Source organism: Vespula vulgaris, chromosome 1 (genome assembly GCF_905475345.1).
Source record: "Vespula vulgaris chromosome 1, iyVesVulg1.1, whole genome shotgun sequence".
NCBI classification, from domain to species: Eukaryota; Metazoa; Arthropoda; class Insecta; order Hymenoptera; family Vespidae; genus Vespula; species Vespula vulgaris.
Genome location: NC_066586.1, coordinates 18,082,934 through 18,103,272, shown reverse-complemented (window position 1 = coordinate 18,103,272; position 20,339 = coordinate 18,082,934). Strand labels below are relative to the sequence as shown.

General features: G+C 31.3%; 3 protein-coding genes across 4 annotated transcripts; 1 reads left to right on the top strand and 2 right to left on the bottom strand.

The window, feature by feature from the left end:
- Positions 1-1,185: 1,185 nt before the first annotated feature.
- On the bottom strand, positions 1,186-3,595 carry LOC127062197 (multiple inositol polyphosphate phosphatase 1-like). Its single transcript, XM_050989965.1, has 8 exons — positions 3,183-3,595; positions 2,796-3,106; positions 2,603-2,728; positions 2,364-2,508; positions 2,065-2,165; positions 1,871-1,980; positions 1,602-1,796; positions 1,186-1,528 (listed from the first exon to the last, which is right to left on the bottom strand). The coding sequence occupies exons 1-8, from the start codon at positions 3,343-3,345 to the stop codon at positions 1,342-1,344; spliced, it is 1,338 nt and encodes a 445-aa protein (XP_050845922.1). The 5' UTR covers positions 3,346-3,595; the 3' UTR covers positions 1,186-1,341.
- A 77-nt stretch (positions 3,596-3,672) lies between these two features.
- Positions 3,673-11,713, top strand: LOC127062023 (activating signal cointegrator 1 complex subunit 3). Of its 2 annotated transcripts, none has more exons than XM_050989587.1 (11): positions 3,673-3,906; positions 4,373-4,533; positions 4,601-4,692; positions 4,768-4,916; positions 5,025-5,270; positions 5,375-10,078; positions 10,159-10,349; positions 10,424-10,592; positions 10,674-10,931; positions 11,023-11,368; positions 11,451-11,713. In XM_050989587.1, exons 2-11 carry the CDS (start codon positions 4,403-4,405, stop codon positions 11,537-11,539), a joined length of 6,375 nt encoding a protein of 2,124 aa, XP_050845544.1. In that variant the 5' UTR covers positions 3,673-3,906; positions 4,373-4,402; the 3' UTR covers positions 11,540-11,713. The 2 variants fall into 2 exon arrangements, with proteins under 2 accessions (XP_050845544.1, XP_050845553.1); XM_050989596.1 differs by lacking the exon at positions 3,673-3,906 and adding an exon at positions 3,925-4,078.
- LOC127062219 (protein MEMO1) lies at positions 11,697-17,081 on the bottom strand. Its single transcript, XM_050990007.1, has 9 exons — positions 16,727-17,081; positions 15,390-15,692; positions 14,523-14,604; positions 14,381-14,449; positions 14,176-14,288; positions 13,950-14,061; positions 13,610-13,829; positions 13,410-13,514; positions 11,697-13,293 (listed from the first exon to the last, which is right to left on the bottom strand). Exons 1-9 carry the CDS (start codon positions 16,752-16,754, stop codon positions 13,156-13,158), a joined length of 1,170 nt encoding a protein of 389 aa, XP_050845964.1. The 5' UTR covers positions 16,755-17,081; the 3' UTR covers positions 11,697-13,155.
- Positions 17,082-20,339: the final 3,258 nt, after the last annotated feature.

The following is a 20,339-nucleotide window of genomic DNA, read 5'->3' as shown; positions in this document are numbered from 1 at the left end:
AGCATTCCGTGAATGCGGTTACCACGTGGCTTCACCTACGTACTACCAAGGGAATTTAATTTTGCAAAATTGGGTCGCGCACGTAATGTGGCAGTATTAAAATAATTCCTCCTTTCGTGTTGTCGTTCGAAATCCTTTACCTTTTCTAGAAACTCCTCTCTAATGAGAGACCACTTCTTGGCATTATTTTCTTGAGCCCTCGAATTTTCCTAAATGAAATCAACTCTTTGATATATCTTCGATAAACTCGCGATAGATCTTACGATCTTGCTCGTTCTCGGGCGCAGAACGAAAAGAAAAAAAGGAAAAAAATCGGAAAAAAAATATCACCGATTATATTTATTATACTCTTACGTCTTAACAGACGTAATAAAAATAAGTTACTTCCTACTCTTTTAACTCGCTAACGTTCTATAATTCTCACGCGAAAGAATATTTTTCGTTTTTAATGAGACGCCCGGATTACGCTCGAAGAAAAAGAACGAATGAAAATGAACGAGGATCACGTAAACCACCGTCTTATTATTATCACTCGGAACGTTAACTTCCTTTTCCTCGTCGCCTCTCCCTCCTCCCAACCCACTCCTTTCCCTTCCCGCTCTTATACGATGGCTAAGGGTTCAACTGCTTACCATCCTGAGAAAAGCCTAGGTGTTCCTTCGAGCAAGCATCGAATCCTAGCACGTACGAGGACATAAATCTGACAGTCGTAGGAATCTATGAACAAAAGTGGAGCCACTTACACGCGCGTAAAGTAAAATTTATGGGAGGCGTGGGAATATAAATGTGCGGCGTATCATAAATTTCGCTCGTCCAAGAACGAGAACTGTGGTCCCGCGTTTCCGAGCAAACGCGGCACAGCACGAATATACTAACGATATTGTTCGAGGCATCCACGAGGCCAGGTCTTGTCCTCCTGCCTTTCATTCTCGAGAGAGAACAACGATTTATTTTATCGGCCACTACGTCTCTCGGACCCATGGGATCACCCGCAAATCACTGCTCCGTGTATATGCCTCCTATACCCTTATCAAACGCTTCGCTGCTTCCTTTTTTCTTTTCCTTTATTTTTTCTTTTTTCTTTCTTTCTTTATCTTTTTATTTTCCTTACCCTATTCATTGCAAAAGAGTAATAAATACAACGGAGTCGGAGATTATAATGGAGATTAAGAACTTGCTACGAGATGCCGATTAAAATTTGCTTTTATTATTCGTATTACCTAAGCTTCACTAATGACTTGTGTGAAACTGTATACGCATAGCAAATAAAATCTCTTTCAAATTCTAATTATATTCTGAGCCTGTCTTATGACGTTAGCATTGATAAATGATAGTCCTTTCTCAAATCGATAATGAGACATCGTTTTCAGACAAATTACACATAACATCAAATTGACATTCTTCCTCCGTACTCGGGTATAAATCTTTCATCGTTGACATTGGACATGGCATATTCTTAGGACAATTTGGTAAATATACAACACGTTCTTGATGCATAAAAAGAACGCTGGGCCCTTGCGATTCGCAACTAAAATAAATTTTATGGGATTGTTTTTAACTGTATGAAGAATATGAGAATGAGATTGACGGTGTATACTTACTCGTACAAAACGAAAGCTATGTTTGACGCAAAAGCGTCGATGTACGTAGTTCTCCAAGCTCTGTTATCTACGTGTAATCGAAATGAATCGTGCGTTAATGGAGTCTTATCCTTTGCTACTCCTAATCGTGCTAAGAACTTAAGGATAGTTCCAGAATGTGTAAAATATACCGACGCTAATGTATCGTTGTCTTCCCTTTAAACAATGATTTCAATTATAAAATATTATGTAAAACAATACTGATATTATATTTTATATAAAATTCTTACGAGAAAAAGTTGAAAATATCCAACAAAACTACACATGCTTGTTCATAAGTGATCTTGTATCCATATCCATCGATCCAATAATATCCTATATCATCTGTGAATTCAAGAATCTGCAAATATTTAAATTTACATTAACGTATCTTTAAAAAGATTATATTAATATAAATGATAAATATGTATTCTATTGTCTGTACCTTGAAATCATCCAATGACAATAGTTCGCACCAAGGTGAATCTACATCCTTGTACCATGCAGTTTCAAAGGCACACATGGCATAAATCAAATGTACAGTTTCTGAAACATCAAATTTACAATATTTTTCACATAAATTATTATATTATTCAGAGTAGATATATATAACCGATTTAAAAGATCACTATCATGCATATGCAAACATTTCACAAAAGTACGATTAAACCGGTATCTAACGATCGTTCAGAATGGATATAAAAAAATAAAAGAACCACAACACAATAATGATTAAATGCAAACCATAATTGACTCGATGACCGATTCTTTTTGAAACATTTTTCACTGTAGTTGCCAAAATTTCACTTTTCAAAAATCTTGTTTTCTCAATGTGCGCAGATTTATTTTTCTGAACTTCATGACGCCAGCGAGTACAAAGTTTATAAAACTAAAAAACGAAGTGAAATGTTTTTTATACGTACATATACAACATACAAAGAAAATATATGTAGATATACGTATTGTATTATAATTAAAATTACCCTTAGAATAGGATCTTTATGTTTTGGTTTAGGATACCGAACATTTTTACTATTGTGCCAACCAAATAAACCAGCGGCAAAGTGTTTAGCACTTTCTTCAGTTCTTTGTGTTGCAGTATATTTGAACTACAAATTGAAAATATATTAAATACAACTTATAGAAGGCACAAATATAAATACATAATATAAATACCTTATAAGATTTTTTATGATATGTTTCTGGCATAATAGTAGGAAATCTAGATTGATATCTCTCGCCAAGATCGATCATTTCATTCTCTCCTTCCTTTGCAAGATTCATCATATCATCCTTTGTGAACTTTAACTTCCATTTATTTAATTTAATTATAGTATCATGAGATAAATCGGTTTTATTCATTTTATAATTATTTAATATAATTTTCTGCAATTCTGGTAGATTCTTTATCATATTAGGTACATTTTTCTTTCCAGGATATCTTGTACCATGTCTTAAAACTAACCAAATTTTTTTTGGCTTACATCCTGAAATAAATAGAATACAAAATAAAGAATATTGAACATATTATTAATTATTATCATTTAATTAAAATATACATACCTGGATATTCGATAGGTGTATCATTTTGATAACCTATAAATCTGTAAGGTGTTTTTGTTCCAAGTCTGCATCTATAATTATCATTTTGTAAGAAACAATCATATGCAAAGCAAACGATATTTGTTATTAAAAATATAAAAACGATACGTAGATCCAGTATCATTTTATATATATGTTCCTTTTAATAACCAATCTGTCGTAAAAAGTAACTTAGGAGTAGCACGTAAAAAATATGCTACGTGTAAAATCTTCAAATCCATTTAGAAAGCCGTAAATTATTATTTTATCTCTATCACGAATTATCAAAAAAAATCTATATTATTATCTTTATCTCTATCACAAATTATCAGAAAAAATGAAATCATATTTAAAATTATACTTAACAACTTTATTTATATAAAATTTTATAAGGTTATTACAGATGACTCTGTTGAGTGCAAAATCTTTGAAAACTTATTGTAGGTGTCTCTGATTGATAGAATTTCATAAAAATTCGTCTTAATGTCAATGCAATAATCAGTTCTCATCGAGTCACATCGAGTGTAATATCATTAAACAAGTGTAATTATAAATAAACAACATTTTTTAAAAATATGTAGATATAATCCAATAATACTATGTTTTCATTTGAAAATCTTTATCAGCGAAGAAGTAGGAATACCGGTAACTTTAACTGGTGACGAGTGAACTGAATTTTCAACATATTGCACAACGTTTCGCATTTGTAAGATCAAATTATTTTTGAACAAAATTGTTAATGTTTCATTCCTTACAAAGTGAAATATTTATTCTATATTTTATTCCTTCGTTTGAAAATATTTCGATTGTGGTAAACGTTTTATTTTTTTCGTGAACGTATTTAACATTATTTAAAAAAAATATCGACAAATTTCCAGGTAAAAAATTCAAGTTCTTTATGCACATGCAATATAAAATATTTTCTTTTAATTTCGTATTTTACAGAATATATATATCTTCGGTAATTAATTTGATATTATTTTAATATTTTAAAACTAATTTGATTTTTGATAGTTTATTGTTTTTTAATACTTTATAACACCCTATTTTCATTTCTTTTGTTTTATTTGGCAGTTAAAAAACAAGTTATTTTTATTGTATGACTTTTTATTTTTGTTGTTGAACTATTTGTAAATTAGGTATATTAATTGTTTTATTTCTATAATTTACAGTTTTGATTCTCTATTATCTAAGAAATCAAAATGCCTGAATTACCACGCATCACACGTACATTGCGAATGTTCACTAACTTAGATCGTACAAAAAAGTTATTAGATCTTGCTCCTAATAATTTAATAAAAAAGCGGGAAGAACAAACAAGTAAATTAAAAAGGTAATATAAAATTTGTATGTTCTTTTTATTCTATGTATATATATTTTTTATACTTTTATAATTATAGCGGTTCGAGTTGGTTTGAATTATGTAAAATTGCCCCAAATGCAATTTTATCTTCGCTTAATAAATTACATGATATTGCTAACAAGATTTTTAGTAAGTAATAAATTTTAATAACTTGAATCATATATTAAACCAATTACATTTATTTATCTGCCTTCCTTTTTATAGGTGGTCATTCAAGCGATGTTGTTAATGAATTTGCTATATTTACTCTGCGTCTATTAATAGATTCAGATTGTATATCCCAAAAACAATTAGAACTTTTACGTCATATGGCGAGTAATTTAACAGAACAAGATATAAATAATATTAAGCAGGTATAATTCTTTACATATTATCAGTTTTCTTTTACTTTTGTACCTTTCATAATTTAATATAATTTTATAACGCATGACATTCCAAATAATTTATTTATTTGTGATTAGATAATTGCAGATATTCGCGAAAAATTAGACCAAGATACACTTATACATTTGATTAAATCAACCAACAATACTACAAATTCCAAAAATTCCGAAATGAATTTTTTTGGATCCAAACTTTCTTATAATTCAGCAAAAGTACTCTGGCCCGATACTGGTAGACTTCGTAATATGATACATTTAGGACAACATACTGATTCATTTACCATGGCTTATGAAACGAAAGTTCCTCCACCAAACAAAGATGAGGTATTTTTAATATCTTTAAAAAAAACAAAGTAAAATAAATATTAAATTATATATTAAATGTTAAGATAAATCTATAAAATTCATATCTGAAATTACTATTACAGTATTCATTGCAATTCAACAAGTCAGTATTTATAAAAGGTTTAAAAAATTGTTATAAGAAATATTCGACAGAGGTGACTTTTGACAATTTTGGTTCAGTAATAGTATCAAAATTAGTAAATTCTGAGAATTTTGAAAATGAATTGTTTGACTTATTGGGTTATGAACACATTGAATTTATACAGTATATTATTGAGCATAGAAAGGCAATCATAAGTTTTTATGGTTCTCAAAAATCATCAAAGCAACTACCATCCGCTCAAGGACCGGTGATTAGCGGACAAGTAACTGTACAATCTGAAGTAGAGAAGCAATTACTGAAACAAGTGCGTAAAGAAGAAAAAAAATTTAATAAAATTTCGAGTAAGAGAGATGGAAAAACTGATGAAGAAGATATTGTAATTGATCCAATCGAATTACGTTTAAAAAGAAAAGAAGCATTAACAGCAATGTCTACTCCAATTTTTCCCAGAAGAAATGTAATTTCAGAAAGAAGAGAGAATTTCCCATTCGTTTTTGATTCTAAAGCAATTATTGAAAATATGGCAAGCTTTATTTCAGGACAAAAACTTATGTTACCAGAAAATGTACAGATAAAACACACGCAATTAGGGGAAGAAGTTCATATACCTATTCCAAATTTACAAAGCGTCGATATTCAAATCGATCCTGTTATGATTTCTTCCTTGGATGAAATCGGACAAATTGCTTTTACTGGCATAACATCATTAAATCGAATACAAAGTATAGTATTTAACGCAGCATACAATACAAATGAAAATTTATTAATTTGTGCTCCTACTGGTGCGGGTAAAACTAACGTTGCCATGCTAAGTATAATTCATGAAATAAGACAACATATGACACAAGATGCTGCACAAAATCAATTCAAAATTATTTATATAGCACCGATGAAAGCATTAGCAGCAGAAATGACTGCTAATTTTAGCAAAAGACTAAATCGTCTCGGTATATCTGTACGCGAATTAACTGGTGATATGCAATTAACAAAATTAGAAATTCAACAAACTCATATGATAGTAACGACCCCTGAAAAATGGGATATTGTAACAAGGAAAGGTACAGGAGATATTGCTCTTACAAGTATCGTGAAGCTACTCATTATAGATGAAGTTCATTTACTGCACGGCGATAGAGGTCCTGTAGTCGAAGCAATAGTTGCTAGAACATTGAGACAAGTAGAGACATCTCAAAGTATGATTCGTATAGTTGGACTTTCAGCAACATTACCAAATTATGTAGATGTTGCGAGATTTCTAAGAGTGAATCCTTACAAAGGTTTATTTTATTTTGATCATCGATTTCGTCCTGTTCCTTTGAGTCAAACATTCATTGGGATAAAAGCACAGAGACCAATTGTACAAATAGGACACATGGATGAAGCGTGTTACGATAAAGTTATTGAAATGGTTCGTGAAGGACATCAAGTTATGGTCTTCGTACATGCTCGTAATGCCACCGTTAGAACGGCCACTGTAATCAGAGACTTATCAATAAAAAACGAAACACAAAAATTATTTTTATCAGAGGCACAAGAAAAACTTGCAGGTAGAGCATTCAGTAAATCACGAAATAAATATCTTTCCGATTTGTTCAGCAGTGGCTTGTCGGTTCATCACGCAGGCATGTTACGTTCGGATAGAAATCTGGTTGAAAAATATTTTTCTGAAGGCTTAATAAAAGTATTAGTTTGTACATCTACCCTTGCCTGGGGTGTAAATTTACCTGCACATGCTGTCATTATAAAAGGAACAGAAATATATGATTCCAAGCATGGTACATACATTGATTTAAGCATACTTGATGTTTTACAAATTTTTGGTCGTGCTGGAAGACCACAATTTGACACATCTGGTCATGCAGTCATAATTACAACTCAAAGCAAATTGTCACATTATTTGTCGCTTCTAACCAATCAGATACCCATTGAAAGTAGTTTTATAACTTATCTAGCAGATAATTTAAATGCAGAGATTGCATTGGGAACAATATCGAATGTAGAGGAAGCTGTTGAATGGTTAAGTTACACATATCTTTTTGTACGGATGAAGTTAAATTGTTTACAATATGGCATATCATATCCAACTATTGCGGACGACCCGAACTTGGAAAAAAAACGAAAAGAATTAATTGATGCAGCAGCAAAAGCATTGGATAAAGCTAAAATGATTCGATATAATATACAAACTGGTGATGTTAACACTACAGATTTAGGACGTATTGCCAGTCATTATTATCTTAAATATGATACAGTTGAGATTTTTAATGAATTATCAGAGAATGTTATGACCGAAGCAGATATACTCGCAATGATATCACGTTCCCAAGAATTTGAACAACTTAAAGTAAGAGACGATGAGATTGAAGAATTAGAACATTTGTGTCAAGAATTCTGCGAAGTTGCACCAAAAGGTGGAGCAGAAAATATTTACGGCAAAGTAAATATCTTGATACAAACTTATCTATCAAGAGGATGGGTCGAATCATTTTCTTTGACATCAGATTTAGCATATATCACGCAAAACGCTGTACGTATATGCAGAGCATTATTTGAAATTATGCTAAGACAAAATAATGCAATAATGGCAGGCCGTTTATTGGAGATGGCAAAAATGCTTGAACTGCAACAATGGGATTATATGAGTCCGTTACGGCAATTTTCCTGTATTTCGGCAGAAATTATTAAAAAAATAGAAGAACGCGATATTACGATAAATAAATTAATGGATATGGATGTTAAGGAAATTGGAATCATTTTGAACAATCAAAAAGTAGCTGTATTAGTAAAGAAATGTTGCAGCGAGTTTCCAGCATTGAAAATGGAATCCGTCTTACAACCTATTACGCGTACCATTTTGAGAATACGCTTACAAATTACTCCTCAATTCCGATGGAACGACGCAGTTCATGGAAAAATTTCTGAAGCATTTTGGATATGGATTGAAGATCCGGACAATAATATGATATATCATCACGAGTATTTTATTTTGACTAAAAAGATGGTTTGTAAAAATCTTGAACAAGAAATTGTAATGACTATACCATTGTCTGAACCATTGCCTAATCAATATTTGGTAAAAGCAACGAGCGATCATTGGCTTGGATGTGAGAATATGTTGTCTTTAACATTCCGTGATTTGATTTTACCGGATATTCATCCACCACATACCGTCTTATTAGAATTACGACCATTATCTATAACAGCACTGAAAGACTCGTCTTTCGAAAAATTATATAAATTTTCTCACTTTAATCCAATTCAAACGCAAATTTTTCATTGTCTCTATCACACGGATAACAATGTTCTCCTCGGTGCACCAACGGGCTCCGGTAAAACAATCGCTGCGGAAATAGCTATGTTTAGAGTTTTTAAACAATATCCTGATCAAAAAGTTGTATATATTGCACCACTGAAAGCTTTGGTACGAGAGAGGATGCATGATTGGAAAATAAGGCTGGAAGAACAGCTGGGGAAAAAAGTGGTAGAATTAACAGGAGATGTAACTCCTGACATCAAAATTATTGCAAATGCTAGCGTGATAATTACTACTCCTGAGAAATGGGATGGCATTAGTAGAAGCTGGCAAACGAGAAGTTACGTTCAGAAAGTAGGACTGATAATTATAGATGAAATTCATTTATTAGGAGAAGATCGTGGACCGGTATTAGAAGTCATTGTTTCAAGAACAAATTTTATTTCTTCCCATACTTCAAGAAAATTGAGAGTTGTTGGTCTTTCCACGGCATTGGCCAATGCAATTGATCTAGCCAATTGGCTGGGGATAAAAGAAATGGGTCTTTACAATTTTCGCTCGTCTGTTAGGCCTGTACCATTAGAGGTTCACATCAGTGGATTTCCAGGCAAACATTATTGCCCACGTATGGCAACAATGAATAGACCAACTTTTCAAGCAATAAGACATCATGCACCTTCTAGTCCATCCCTTGTTTTTGTATCTTCGCGCAGGCAAACGCGTTTGACCGCATTAGATTTGATTGCTTATCTTGCAGCAGAAGATAATCCTAAACAATGGTTACATATGCCCGAGGAAGAAATGGAAAACATTTTAGAAAATATTAAAGATTCAAATTTAAAGTTTACTCTTGCTTTTGGAATTGGTCTTCATCATGCTGGATTACATGATAAAGATAGACAAACGGTTGAAGAATTATTTGTCAATAATAAAATACAGGTATTAATTACGACAGCAACATTGGCTTGGGGTGTAAATTTCCCTGCTCATTTGGTTGTAATAAAGGGAACGGAATATTATGATGGTAAAACGAAACGTTATGTAGATATGCCGATAACGGATGTGTTACAAATGATGGGAAGAGCTGGAAGACCTCAATTTGATGATTCCGGTGTAGCTGTTGTCCTCGTACACGATTTAAAGAAAAATTTTTATAAGAAATTTTTGTACGAACCATTCCCTGTTGAATCTAGTTTATTAGCAGTATTGCCAGACCATATAAATGCTGAAATCGTAGCTGGAACAATAAAAAATAAGCAAGAATTTCTTGACTATTTAACATGGACATATTTCTTCAGAAGATTAATGAAAAATCCAAAATATTATAATTTGGATACTTTAGAACCTCTTACGATTAATCAATACTTGTCAACTTTAGTGGATACCACTGTGAGAGTATTATTAGATTCACGTTGCATAGATTACAATGAAGTAAGTATTCGTGTTCATGTTTTTATGTCACATAATCCATGTTTATGTCATTTTAATATTTGATTATTATTTGATCGTAGGAAGATAATATACTATTTCCTCTCTCAATGGGCAAAATAGCATCCTTTTATTACTTATCCCATCATACTATGCTAATGTTCCAACAAGCATTAACAGAAGATCTTGCATTACATGAATATTTGAAAATTTTATGTAATTCGTGTGAATATAATGAACTTCCTGTTAGACACAATGAAGAATTACTAAATGAGTACGTATAAATGTAGTATTATACATGTTATTTTTCACATGATACGAATGTAACTAATCAAATATATTTAACAGGGATTTGGCAAAAATGTGCCGCTATCAAGTTGATCAATACACATATGATTCTCCTAATACAAAGGCTTATCTTTTGCTTCAAGCACATTTTTCTCGACTTCCACTTCCATGCACGGATTATACTACTGATTTAAAGTCAGTCCTTGATCAAGCTATTAGGATAATTCAAGTATGTATTGAAAAAAATTAAAAGAAAAATATATTTATATAAACGATATTTTTTAATTATATTATACATTGTCATTTCCAGGCAATGATAGATATTGTAGCAGAGAACGGTTGGTTAGCAAGTACACTCAGAATAATGCAATTATTACAAATGGTAATACAAGCTAGATGGATCGATGAACCTGCAGTCATTACCTTACCTCATATAAATAAAGAACACTTGCCTTTATTTTCTTCTTTACCGGCACCTCTTCCAGTATTATGTGCTACTACGATTAATAATTATAATCGACTTGTAAAGGCTTTTAGCAAAGAATTTCACGAAGAACAGATACATCAGGTAAATTTATATTATACATTTAGATTCTTATATTTCTTCCTTTCCTATTCTATGGAAAAGCATTTACTCTATTCTAAATTTTTATTGTTAGATACATCAAGTTATCAAACAAATGCCAATGCTGTGTATCGATTTAATGTTACATGGGAACTGGGAGGATGGTACAGAAAAAAAAATACCGCTACAAACGAATTATAATCATGTTATCGATCTTCATCAAGATCAAGACTATACATTAGTCATCGGGATGAAAAGAAAAAATCATTCGGATACATTAAAGGCACATTGTCCCATGTTTCAAAAGGGGAAAGATGAAGGCTGGTTTTTAGTATTAGGTGATATTTCACAACGAGAATTATGGGCCTTGAAAAGAGTTAATGGTGTTAATGATCAGCATAGAATTTACCAATTACAGTTCACATCTCCTTGTAATACAGGTAAATTTTAATTTTCAGATATATTAATAATGTTTATCCTTATTTGATCACTTATTACCTTAATATTATTGCTATGTTTTAGGGCCAATGAAATTGACATTTTATTTAATTTCTGATTGCTATATTGGCCTGGATCAACAATATGACATACAAGTAAATATAATACCTTAAAGATAAAATTCTGATATATACAAAAAGAAAAAAATAATGAGATATAATGTATTAGATTTAGTAAAAGATGGTAAATTTATTTCATATAATATTTTGTATATATATATTGTACAGCGCTGTAATATATTAGGTATTTATAAACACAAAAAAAAAAATATATTTTTCTTGACTTAATTTTATTAGACAGCTATGAAACAACATGTGTGGATTAATCCAGATTCTTCATACAAATATAAACATTATTATTCTTAGTATATAAAGATAGAAAAAGCAACATGTACAGGATCACTTTTACAATTCCATAGATATAATCCTATGGAAGTCTTACAGATAACAAGTTACTTTGTTGTTATTCATCATGTTCTATTTTATTATTAAGCAGAGTTTTGTGAGTTCACATACTAAACAATAATATTAAAGAAGATTTTTCATTTTTATAATTATACAAAGAAATTTGTAAGAGTATAAAAAATAAACCTATATAAACGAATATTTAAAGACTATATGTTACAAAACACTGCTTTTTCGTCGACCTCGTTTTTTCCTTCTTATAATATATTATATAACGAGTAGTAAAGTAAGAATTACTCTGTTTGTGTCATCATATTTGCTTAAATAATAAAGTATGGGATAGGAAGGATATGAGATCATTCCATTGCTTTGTTTTGAAAAACTATATAACATGTATTAAGTTTTGTGGGAGTTCGTTAATACCAGTTCTTTTCATATAATAATATATGAAGTAACACAGAATATGCAGCTTTACTAATGACATAGAAGAGATATATTTTGTTTTTGACGATCAATTAATAAATAAAATGTTGACTAGTCTCTCTCTCCGAACATTTTTATTCAGTTACTTTTAAACGCTGGAAGTAGTGACTGCAAATGACTAGATCTTTACTCTTAGATTTTTACTTAATCTTTTATCAAAATTTATATTCAATATCTGTGTAATATAGATTTTTATTTCAATTTCTTTTTTTTTTCTTTTTTCTTTTTTTTCTATCGTCGTAGGAATTTTATCTTAATCGAAAAAAGAAATTATTATCTAATTACTTTATAGAAGCTCTTTAAAAAAATATGACCCGTGTGTAAAATTTGAACATCTGTCTTGAAATAGTAAAATATTAAAGGCAAAAAGTGAAAGATTTTTCTCTTCATTGTCAGTAGTTATACTTACTCTCCATACATGTATAAATTATGTATTATATAATTATATAATTAACTACACATGGCTGTATTTCCAACCAAAGCAAAGAAATACTTAAGCTCCTTCCTTTATTGCAATAATTATGGAAGTACTGAATACGATTTGTAAGTATTAAAAGAAAATGCACTTATACAAAACATTTTGACATTGTTAGTAGTATACATTCATTTGCGTTGTAACAATCAAATAATTTCTTTTGCACACAGGGTAACTCTTTCATATTTGTGATTAATAGTACCAGCCATAATATTTTTTTTTTCTTTTCTTTTTTTTATCTTATCCTATGGTTCATATAGTCGGACTTTTTACAATATGACTGATATCCTTATTAAATTTAGTTACCACATTCATCAAATGTCTTTACTCTCAGATGTTATTGATCATAAAGAAATAATGTATAACATCACTCAAGAACTAAGGAAGCACTTGCATAACTAACTGAGCTATCATTCATATTATTGCACTGACTACTTTGAGCGTATTTTAAAAATTTTAAATTCATTTTTTGACCATTAGTATTTCCTTTTAAACTGTGTATTGCCTGAAATGAAGATATTATATTAATAACTTATCCATATCTAATGTCTAGATATTTTTATGAAATCATAAGAAAGAATTTAATATCTTTCAAAATAAAAATTAATTTTAATAAATTACCTGTAACAAAACACCAATTGGATGACGGCCGCATATGGTATTACCATATTTTTTAAGATAATCCGTAAACATTGTAGGATTTAATGTTTCTATTATATCCATACCCTAATACCATGCAGCAAATTAAATAATGTTATTTAAGATTAAAAAAATAATATTCAGTTTTTATAAATGATATGTATAAATGAATTAATACCCACCATCTTATCAAGATTTTGGATAGATCTGTGAATTGGACCACATGACCTATCATAGTATGTATATCGAAATCTTTGTCCCCAATGACAAAAATCTGAGGAAACAACAAACAATGTTTGAGGATCAGCCAAGTAAGGTGCTAGTAATCTTCCATAAAGAGCTTCTCTTTCTGGAGTTAGAGATCCCACTAAAATGGGAATTATAGTAAACGAATCTTTGAATCTGTAACAATAAAATTAAATTATAAAATATATATAATATATATACATATAACATTATATTATAAAGATATTATTTTTAAGAAAAGGTATATTATAATATAATATCTTTGAATATACATACCCTTCCATAATTTTAGCTAGAAATGGTAACTGCATTTCAATACTATGTTCCTCTTCATCTGTATTCAAATCCATCCATTCAAACTGTCCTGTCTCTTCAAGTTCTCTCCGTACTATCGTACACAATGCAAAAAATAAAAATCAATGAGGAATATGATTTGATCTTATATACATCTTATAGTAGTTATTATACATTTACTACTTTATTATAATATATTAAACTATACCTTGTTGATCAATATGTAAGTCATATAATGGTGTTCGATAAATGGAAGCAGAAGAGAGGGCACATCCTGGCAATCTCACATAATGAGATGGTCCTAGAATAAATATCTTGCGGCTGCATAAAAACATATTACTCATTTTATATATCTTGTAATTAATATTTTATTTATATAATTATATAATTCATAGATTAAACATTGAACTTACACAACTACTGGACTAATTTGACGATATGCAAAACCAGCACATCCTCCACAATAGCTATAACCTGCATGTCTAGAAAAGTTTAATTGAAATTAAAGATGAATTAATAAAAATATTGATGAAATAATATTCTATAGTTACTAACGGGGCAATGATTGCCCTAGCAGGTCCATGAGATAGGTCTGCTGCACCCAGCCAACCTTCTAGTTGCTTATTCAATTCTGAACCTACAGCATATATTGCTAATTCAGATTTTGGGATTATCTTTTAGGGCTTTCTTTTTCAGAAATATATAAAGGTTTGTGTATGCATAATATTCTTTCCACATAATTTTATAATTATATATATTGTGTAGCATTTTATCTTTTCTCCTGGATGTTAGAGTTTCGTAACGTTTGAAACGATTATAATCCTTGAACCTGCATTAGTGCATCAAAATTATTAAATCACTATTTAATAATCCTTTCATTCATCAAATAAATCTAAATTCTATAAAAAAACAATGTTTAAATTTATTTAATTTGACATTTATGATGTATGATCTCGCTTAGTATAAAACTTTCATTTGTTATTTTAATTAGTTTAATATTTAATAAAAGTTTTGATGATCTTAAGAATAAATCAAACAATTACATATTATACGACAACAAAGAAACATTTAAAAAATATTGCAACTAGCTTGCAATATTTAAATGAACTGGATACAGCCTAGAATTTCACGCATTATTTTATCTTGCCAAAATCTTCATTCTATTGACAAAACTATTAATGTTCACTAATAATTCTATTCAGTATTTATAACTCATGATTCATATATTCCTGTTTCATTACAATTTCAACATATTTTTGAACATATTTTGAATACAGTATTACTTTCAAAATTGAATATAGCATTACTCTTCATAGAATAATGAAGTTTACATGACATAAAAATTGAAGAAAAGAAATATTTCTATATCATCATGCAAATGTTATTTTTATTAAATAAACAATAATTATAAATGACACTTACCAGAATCTGAGTACCAACTACCAGCATGAGTTGCTCTTCTAATTAATGCCATATCTATATTTGGCTTGAACAACCTCTCACGTCGTGCGGTATCGATTCCGTTTTCAATAACTCTTAAAAATTCTTTCATAAATATAATGTAAATATAATTTAATAATTTATTACTACTCGCGTGCAAAATGTTTATAAAACTATCACAAACGTACAGGTCAGTTTTGTTCATAGAGTGTATAAAGACGACATTGAAGTAGATTAAAGAGAAACAATACATCCAGTCAAAATCTGCGATGATCAAAGCACTATCTAGTAGAAAATTTCGAAAGTTTTGTCAGTTATAACATATATATATCATATAGTTTTACATATATATATATATATATACACATAAAATTTACATTATTGTACATTTTTGTTAATTTTCATATACGAAATAATAAAAAATTATATATATATTATACGTAAAAGAATTGATTAATATTATTATTAAGTATATATGATATATTATATGAGAAAAATAAGCTAGATAGCGCATGAGAGTAATCGAGGTTATTGGAGGAAAAAATCGGCCAATGAGCATTCAGTATTTGGGCGTATTATTATGGGGGCAGCACTGTTGCAATGATCATCTGTAACGAGACTCCATTTAATTTGAATGAGCGGTAAAAAGATATCGTTTTATATGATTTCGCGTAAATTATAACTGTACTTATTTAACTCATTATTATTTCAATTCTTTATCACGATTATCATAACTTGATTTTATAATTCTATTATAATTATGAGTCACTTTCGTAGCAATCATTATCTAGCGTTATCAGGAAAATTAATGTTTTTCATCTTCTGTCTAATCAACGAACATGAACTTGCAAATAAATGCATATTGTAGATCAGTAAAAATTTAATAATTAAATAAATTTAATAAATATGTAAGAAATTAATAAATAAATAAAATTGTACTGATCATAATGAATCATTACCTTTAATTCTATATAATGGATGATAACCGTTATCATTCTTTATACGGTGTGTATATAATGTTTTATTTTTTGTAATAATAATATATAATATATACGTATATATTCACTACTTGTTATTTTTGACCAAATAATTGATAAAATCTTGATTTTAGTTACAAATTTACATACTATATATATATTTCGACATAAAATTCTACTATAACCGATATATTTATTGATACAAGTATTACTACCGATATAAAGCATTAGTAGTTTTATGTAAAGTCAGAATATGATTCAAAATATATTGACGTATATAGCCATTCGCTCGTGTATCTAATTAGAATCATCCTGTGAGAATTTCTATGTTCACTCGCTTACGGAAAGCTTCAAGGTCTTCCATCGTCATATTCAGACATCACAACACACGATCGGTTATGCTTTCGATATTTCACAGATCAAAACGAAGTCCTCGGTAGAAATTTATTTCGAGTCCGTGAAGATCCACGCGTAGGACGGCAATCAGATGATTGATTCCTCCAAGATCTAACCTGAAACAGAAAAAAACTAAAAGCAAAAGAAAAAAAGAAAAAGAGAAAATAGAAGAGGAAAAAAAGAAGAGTAAAAGAGCTCAGCAAGATACTCAAACAGTAGCCCGTAAAAAGGATCTCACCCGAGGGCCCCGCCCAAGGGTCTCACCCGAAAGTAGTCATAAATAAAAGTTAATAAAAGTAATTAATACAATAAATAAAAGGATATAATTAATACAATTAATAAAAGTAAATAAGAATAAATAAGAAAGACAGTGAAGAGACGCGACAGAAATGTTCTCTGTGCATTTTCTTAAAAATTTAATTTAGGATTAAGATATATTCAATTTATTTATATGTGGAAATATAACTAACAATTTGAAACGTAATTAATTTAACGTCTAACTGATTTGGACAGAAGAGAGATTTTGGAAAAACAGAAATATGCAGCCATTCGCCCGGTAGTACTTGCGTTTTATAATTATATATATACATATATATGATTAAACAATACATTTTAGATAACATATATAATTTAGTTACAGATTTCAGATATAATTTAGATTTTACTATATTGCAAGTACTACCGACCCAGGTCCCACCGCGTGGAGGTTGCTGCATCTGGGGACCCACGGGCTAACGGGGACTCTACTCTAAAGTTCGCGTGACCGGCGTGATCAAATAATCGGCGTTCTATAAAACGAAGTCCCCGGTAGGACTTTTAATCGCGCCCGACACTCCCGGGAGTGATATAATAACGATGACTCTACTCTAAATTCGCGTTCGCGGCGTCCACGTACCAACCGAGAAATCAGGAGGCTAACTGGAGGAGGGTCAGTCCACGCTTACGGATAGCAGATCCATACCACTCGGCAGCACACGAACCGACACACGACCGGTCATTATTCGGTTTAGCAATCAAACGAAGTCCATTACCGTAGGACTTTTAATCGCGCCCGAGAACAGCACGTCTGTGCCCGCCGACATAGGCGTGATTGTTCTTTCTATTCTACCCGTATTCGCGTCTAACAATCGATTATGAACCGAACCTTTCGACGATATATCGGACTCTCGCCGATATATCGAAATCCATGAAGAGGAGGAGAAACAGAAGAGAAAGAAAAGAAAAGATAGCCGGAACATGCGCGCACGTGAAAACGATAGAATTCGGAAGAAAAGAAAGAAAGGATAACCGGAAAGTGACACATGCACGTGTGAGCACGATGAAATTGAGAAGAACAGATGGACATAGAATGTAGGTACGCTTGACCAAAACTAGAGTACGAAAATCGAGCTCGATTTTTCGATACTGAAAGGAGACCCGCACAGAAGCCCACGCCCATGAGCCCAACTCATGAGACCCACCCAAGAGAAACTATAATAATTAATCTGGTGTATTCATTTCCGAACATACAAAAGATATAAGAATCAATGTAACATGTATGAATTTCGACGTTTACTTTGGAATTACATAGAAAAGATTTTCGATAAGTCTTCAAATATGCAGCCATTCGCTCGGAAATACTTGCCGGCTATAAGATATCGATACATCACAAGTACTGCCGACCCAGGTCACACCGCGTGGAGGTTGCTGCATCTGGAGACCCGCGGACTAACGATGACTCTACATTTTACTACTTCTACTACTATCAAGAAAGCAAAGCAACGGGGCGACCTCCACTCCCGACGAATTCAAGCCTCCAAACGCTAAAATTGCAGCCCCATGCGTCTCCGCATTTGGGAACCGACTTACGCATAGCTCAACTATCCAACATCGGAAGCTTCGATCACCACTTGAGCACAACCGATTGTGCTTCGCGACAAACGCCGGAACCCAAAATTGAATCCTCCCGCACTCACGGATACTTACGCGAGTATTCCGGAAACACTCACGCGAGTATGTTGAGTACGTTGGAGCCAATGTTGGACTTAAACGCGCCCGAGAACACCAACGCCTATGCCAGCCGACATAAGCGAGTGTCCTTCTATCTTGCCCGAACGGGAGAAAAGAAATCTTTCTACACCTGAGGTAGAAAGATTCTTTAAACACCCGTATAAAAATCTAAGTCCGTCCATGGTCCTTGGGCACGATGAAACGCTTGCGGCACGCGGACTAACGGGGATTCTACTCTAAAATCCACGATCCGAGATGCCTTTCCGCTTCGGGAGCTTCAAGCTTCTCAGCAAACTGGAGATGTATAAAACCCCGCTTACAGATTGCTCCACCGTCCACACCGTCGGCTTCAGACATCTCGAGACACGACCGGTCGTGTCTATCGTTCGATATTTCAAAGAAAAACGAAGTCCTCGGCAGGACTTAATCTCGCGATCGCGAACACCCAAGCGCGTGCCGGCCGTCACGCGCGTGAGTGTTTTCCCTATCATTCGCGTACGGAAGCAAGGAGACATACCCTTCCTGCATATAATAAAGATTATATGCAGAGAGGTTCCTTTAACTTCCGTGTAAAAATCCCACGATGATAGGTCCGGCGATCACCTAACTTGAAACAGAAAAAGAGTAAAAGAGAAAAAGGTAATTATATGCAAAAATAATATGCAATATTATATGCAAAAAACCATTTATATATATATATATTTTTAAAATCAAAATACATTTAAACAATAATATAAATGATTAAAAAATAAATTAATGATTAAATTAAATAAAATAAAAAACAAATATACGATTAAAACCACTGTAAAAATTTAATTTCACGATGATCGATCCACCGATGATCTAACCTGAAACAGAAAAAAGTTAAAGAAAAAGAGGTAATTATATGCAAAAATAATATGCACAATTATATATTTATATTCAAAAACTTTCCTGTCAAAATTAATTTCACGATGATCGGTCCTTCGATGATCTAAACTGAAACAGGAAAAGAGTAAAAGAAGAAAAGATAATTATATATAAAAATAGTATGGAAAATTATATGCAAAAAGCAATTTATATTCAAAAACTTCTTAGTAGAAACTTAATTATACGATGATCGATTCCTCGACGATTGATCTCTCGATCATATTTTCTGAGATACAAAAAGATTAAAGTAAGAAGAAAAAAAGAAAAAGAATAAAGAGAAAATGAAAAGAAAAGAAAAAGAGAAAGAGTTCTAAAAGATGCCGAGACGGCAGCCCGCCATGAGGCCCACACCCGAGGGCCCCTCCCAAGGGTCCCACCCGAAATTAATTATTAATAAAAAATAATAAAAGTAATTAATATAACGAATAAAGGTGTATAACAAATATAACTATCAAAATTATAAAATTAATAAAAGTATGTAATTAATATAATTAATAAAAGTACGTAAGTAATAAAAGTAAATAAGAATAAAAAGGATTGACAGGGAAAATAAATGCGACAGAAAAGTTTTCTCTACGTTGCTCTAATAAATCAATTTTTAATTTTGATATATTCAATTTATCTATCTATAAAAAGATAACTATCAAAGTAAAACGTAATT

Excerpts from the sequence above, each read along its gene's own strand:
- LOC127062197 (XM_050989965.1), bottom strand. The coding sequence starts at position 3,345 with ATGATACTGGATCTACGTATCGTTTTTATATTTTTAATAACAAATATC. Across the intron at positions 1,981-2,064 it reads TGTCATTGGATGATTTCAAG|ATTCTTGAATTCACAGATGA; the intron begins GTACAGACAATA and ends AAATATTTGCAG. Across the intron at positions 1,529-1,601 it reads ATAGCTTTCGTTTTGTACGA|TTGCGAATCGCAAGGGCCCA; the intron begins GTAAGTATACAC and ends AATTTATTTTAG.
- LOC127062023 (XM_050989587.1), top strand. The coding sequence starts at position 4,403 with ATGCCTGAATTACCACGCATCACACGTACATTGCGAATGTTCACTAAC. Across the intron at positions 10,350-10,423 it reads AATGAAGAATTACTAAATGA|GGATTTGGCAAAAATGTGCC; the intron begins GTACGTATAAAT and ends TATATTTAACAG. Across the intron at positions 10,932-11,022 it reads ACGAAGAACAGATACATCAG|ATACATCAAGTTATCAAACA; the intron begins GTAAATTTATAT and ends TTTTATTGTTAG.
- LOC127062219 (XM_050990007.1), bottom strand. The coding sequence starts at position 16,754 with ATGACGATGGAAGACCTTGAAGCTTTCC. Across the intron at positions 13,515-13,609 it reads TCCAAAATCTTGATAAGATG|GGTATGGATATAATAGAAAC; the intron begins GTGGGTATTAAT and ends GCATGGTATTAG. Across the intron at positions 13,294-13,409 it reads CAATTGGTGTTTTGTTACAG|GCAATACACAGTTTAAAAGG; the intron begins GTAATTTATTAA and ends TCTTCATTTCAG.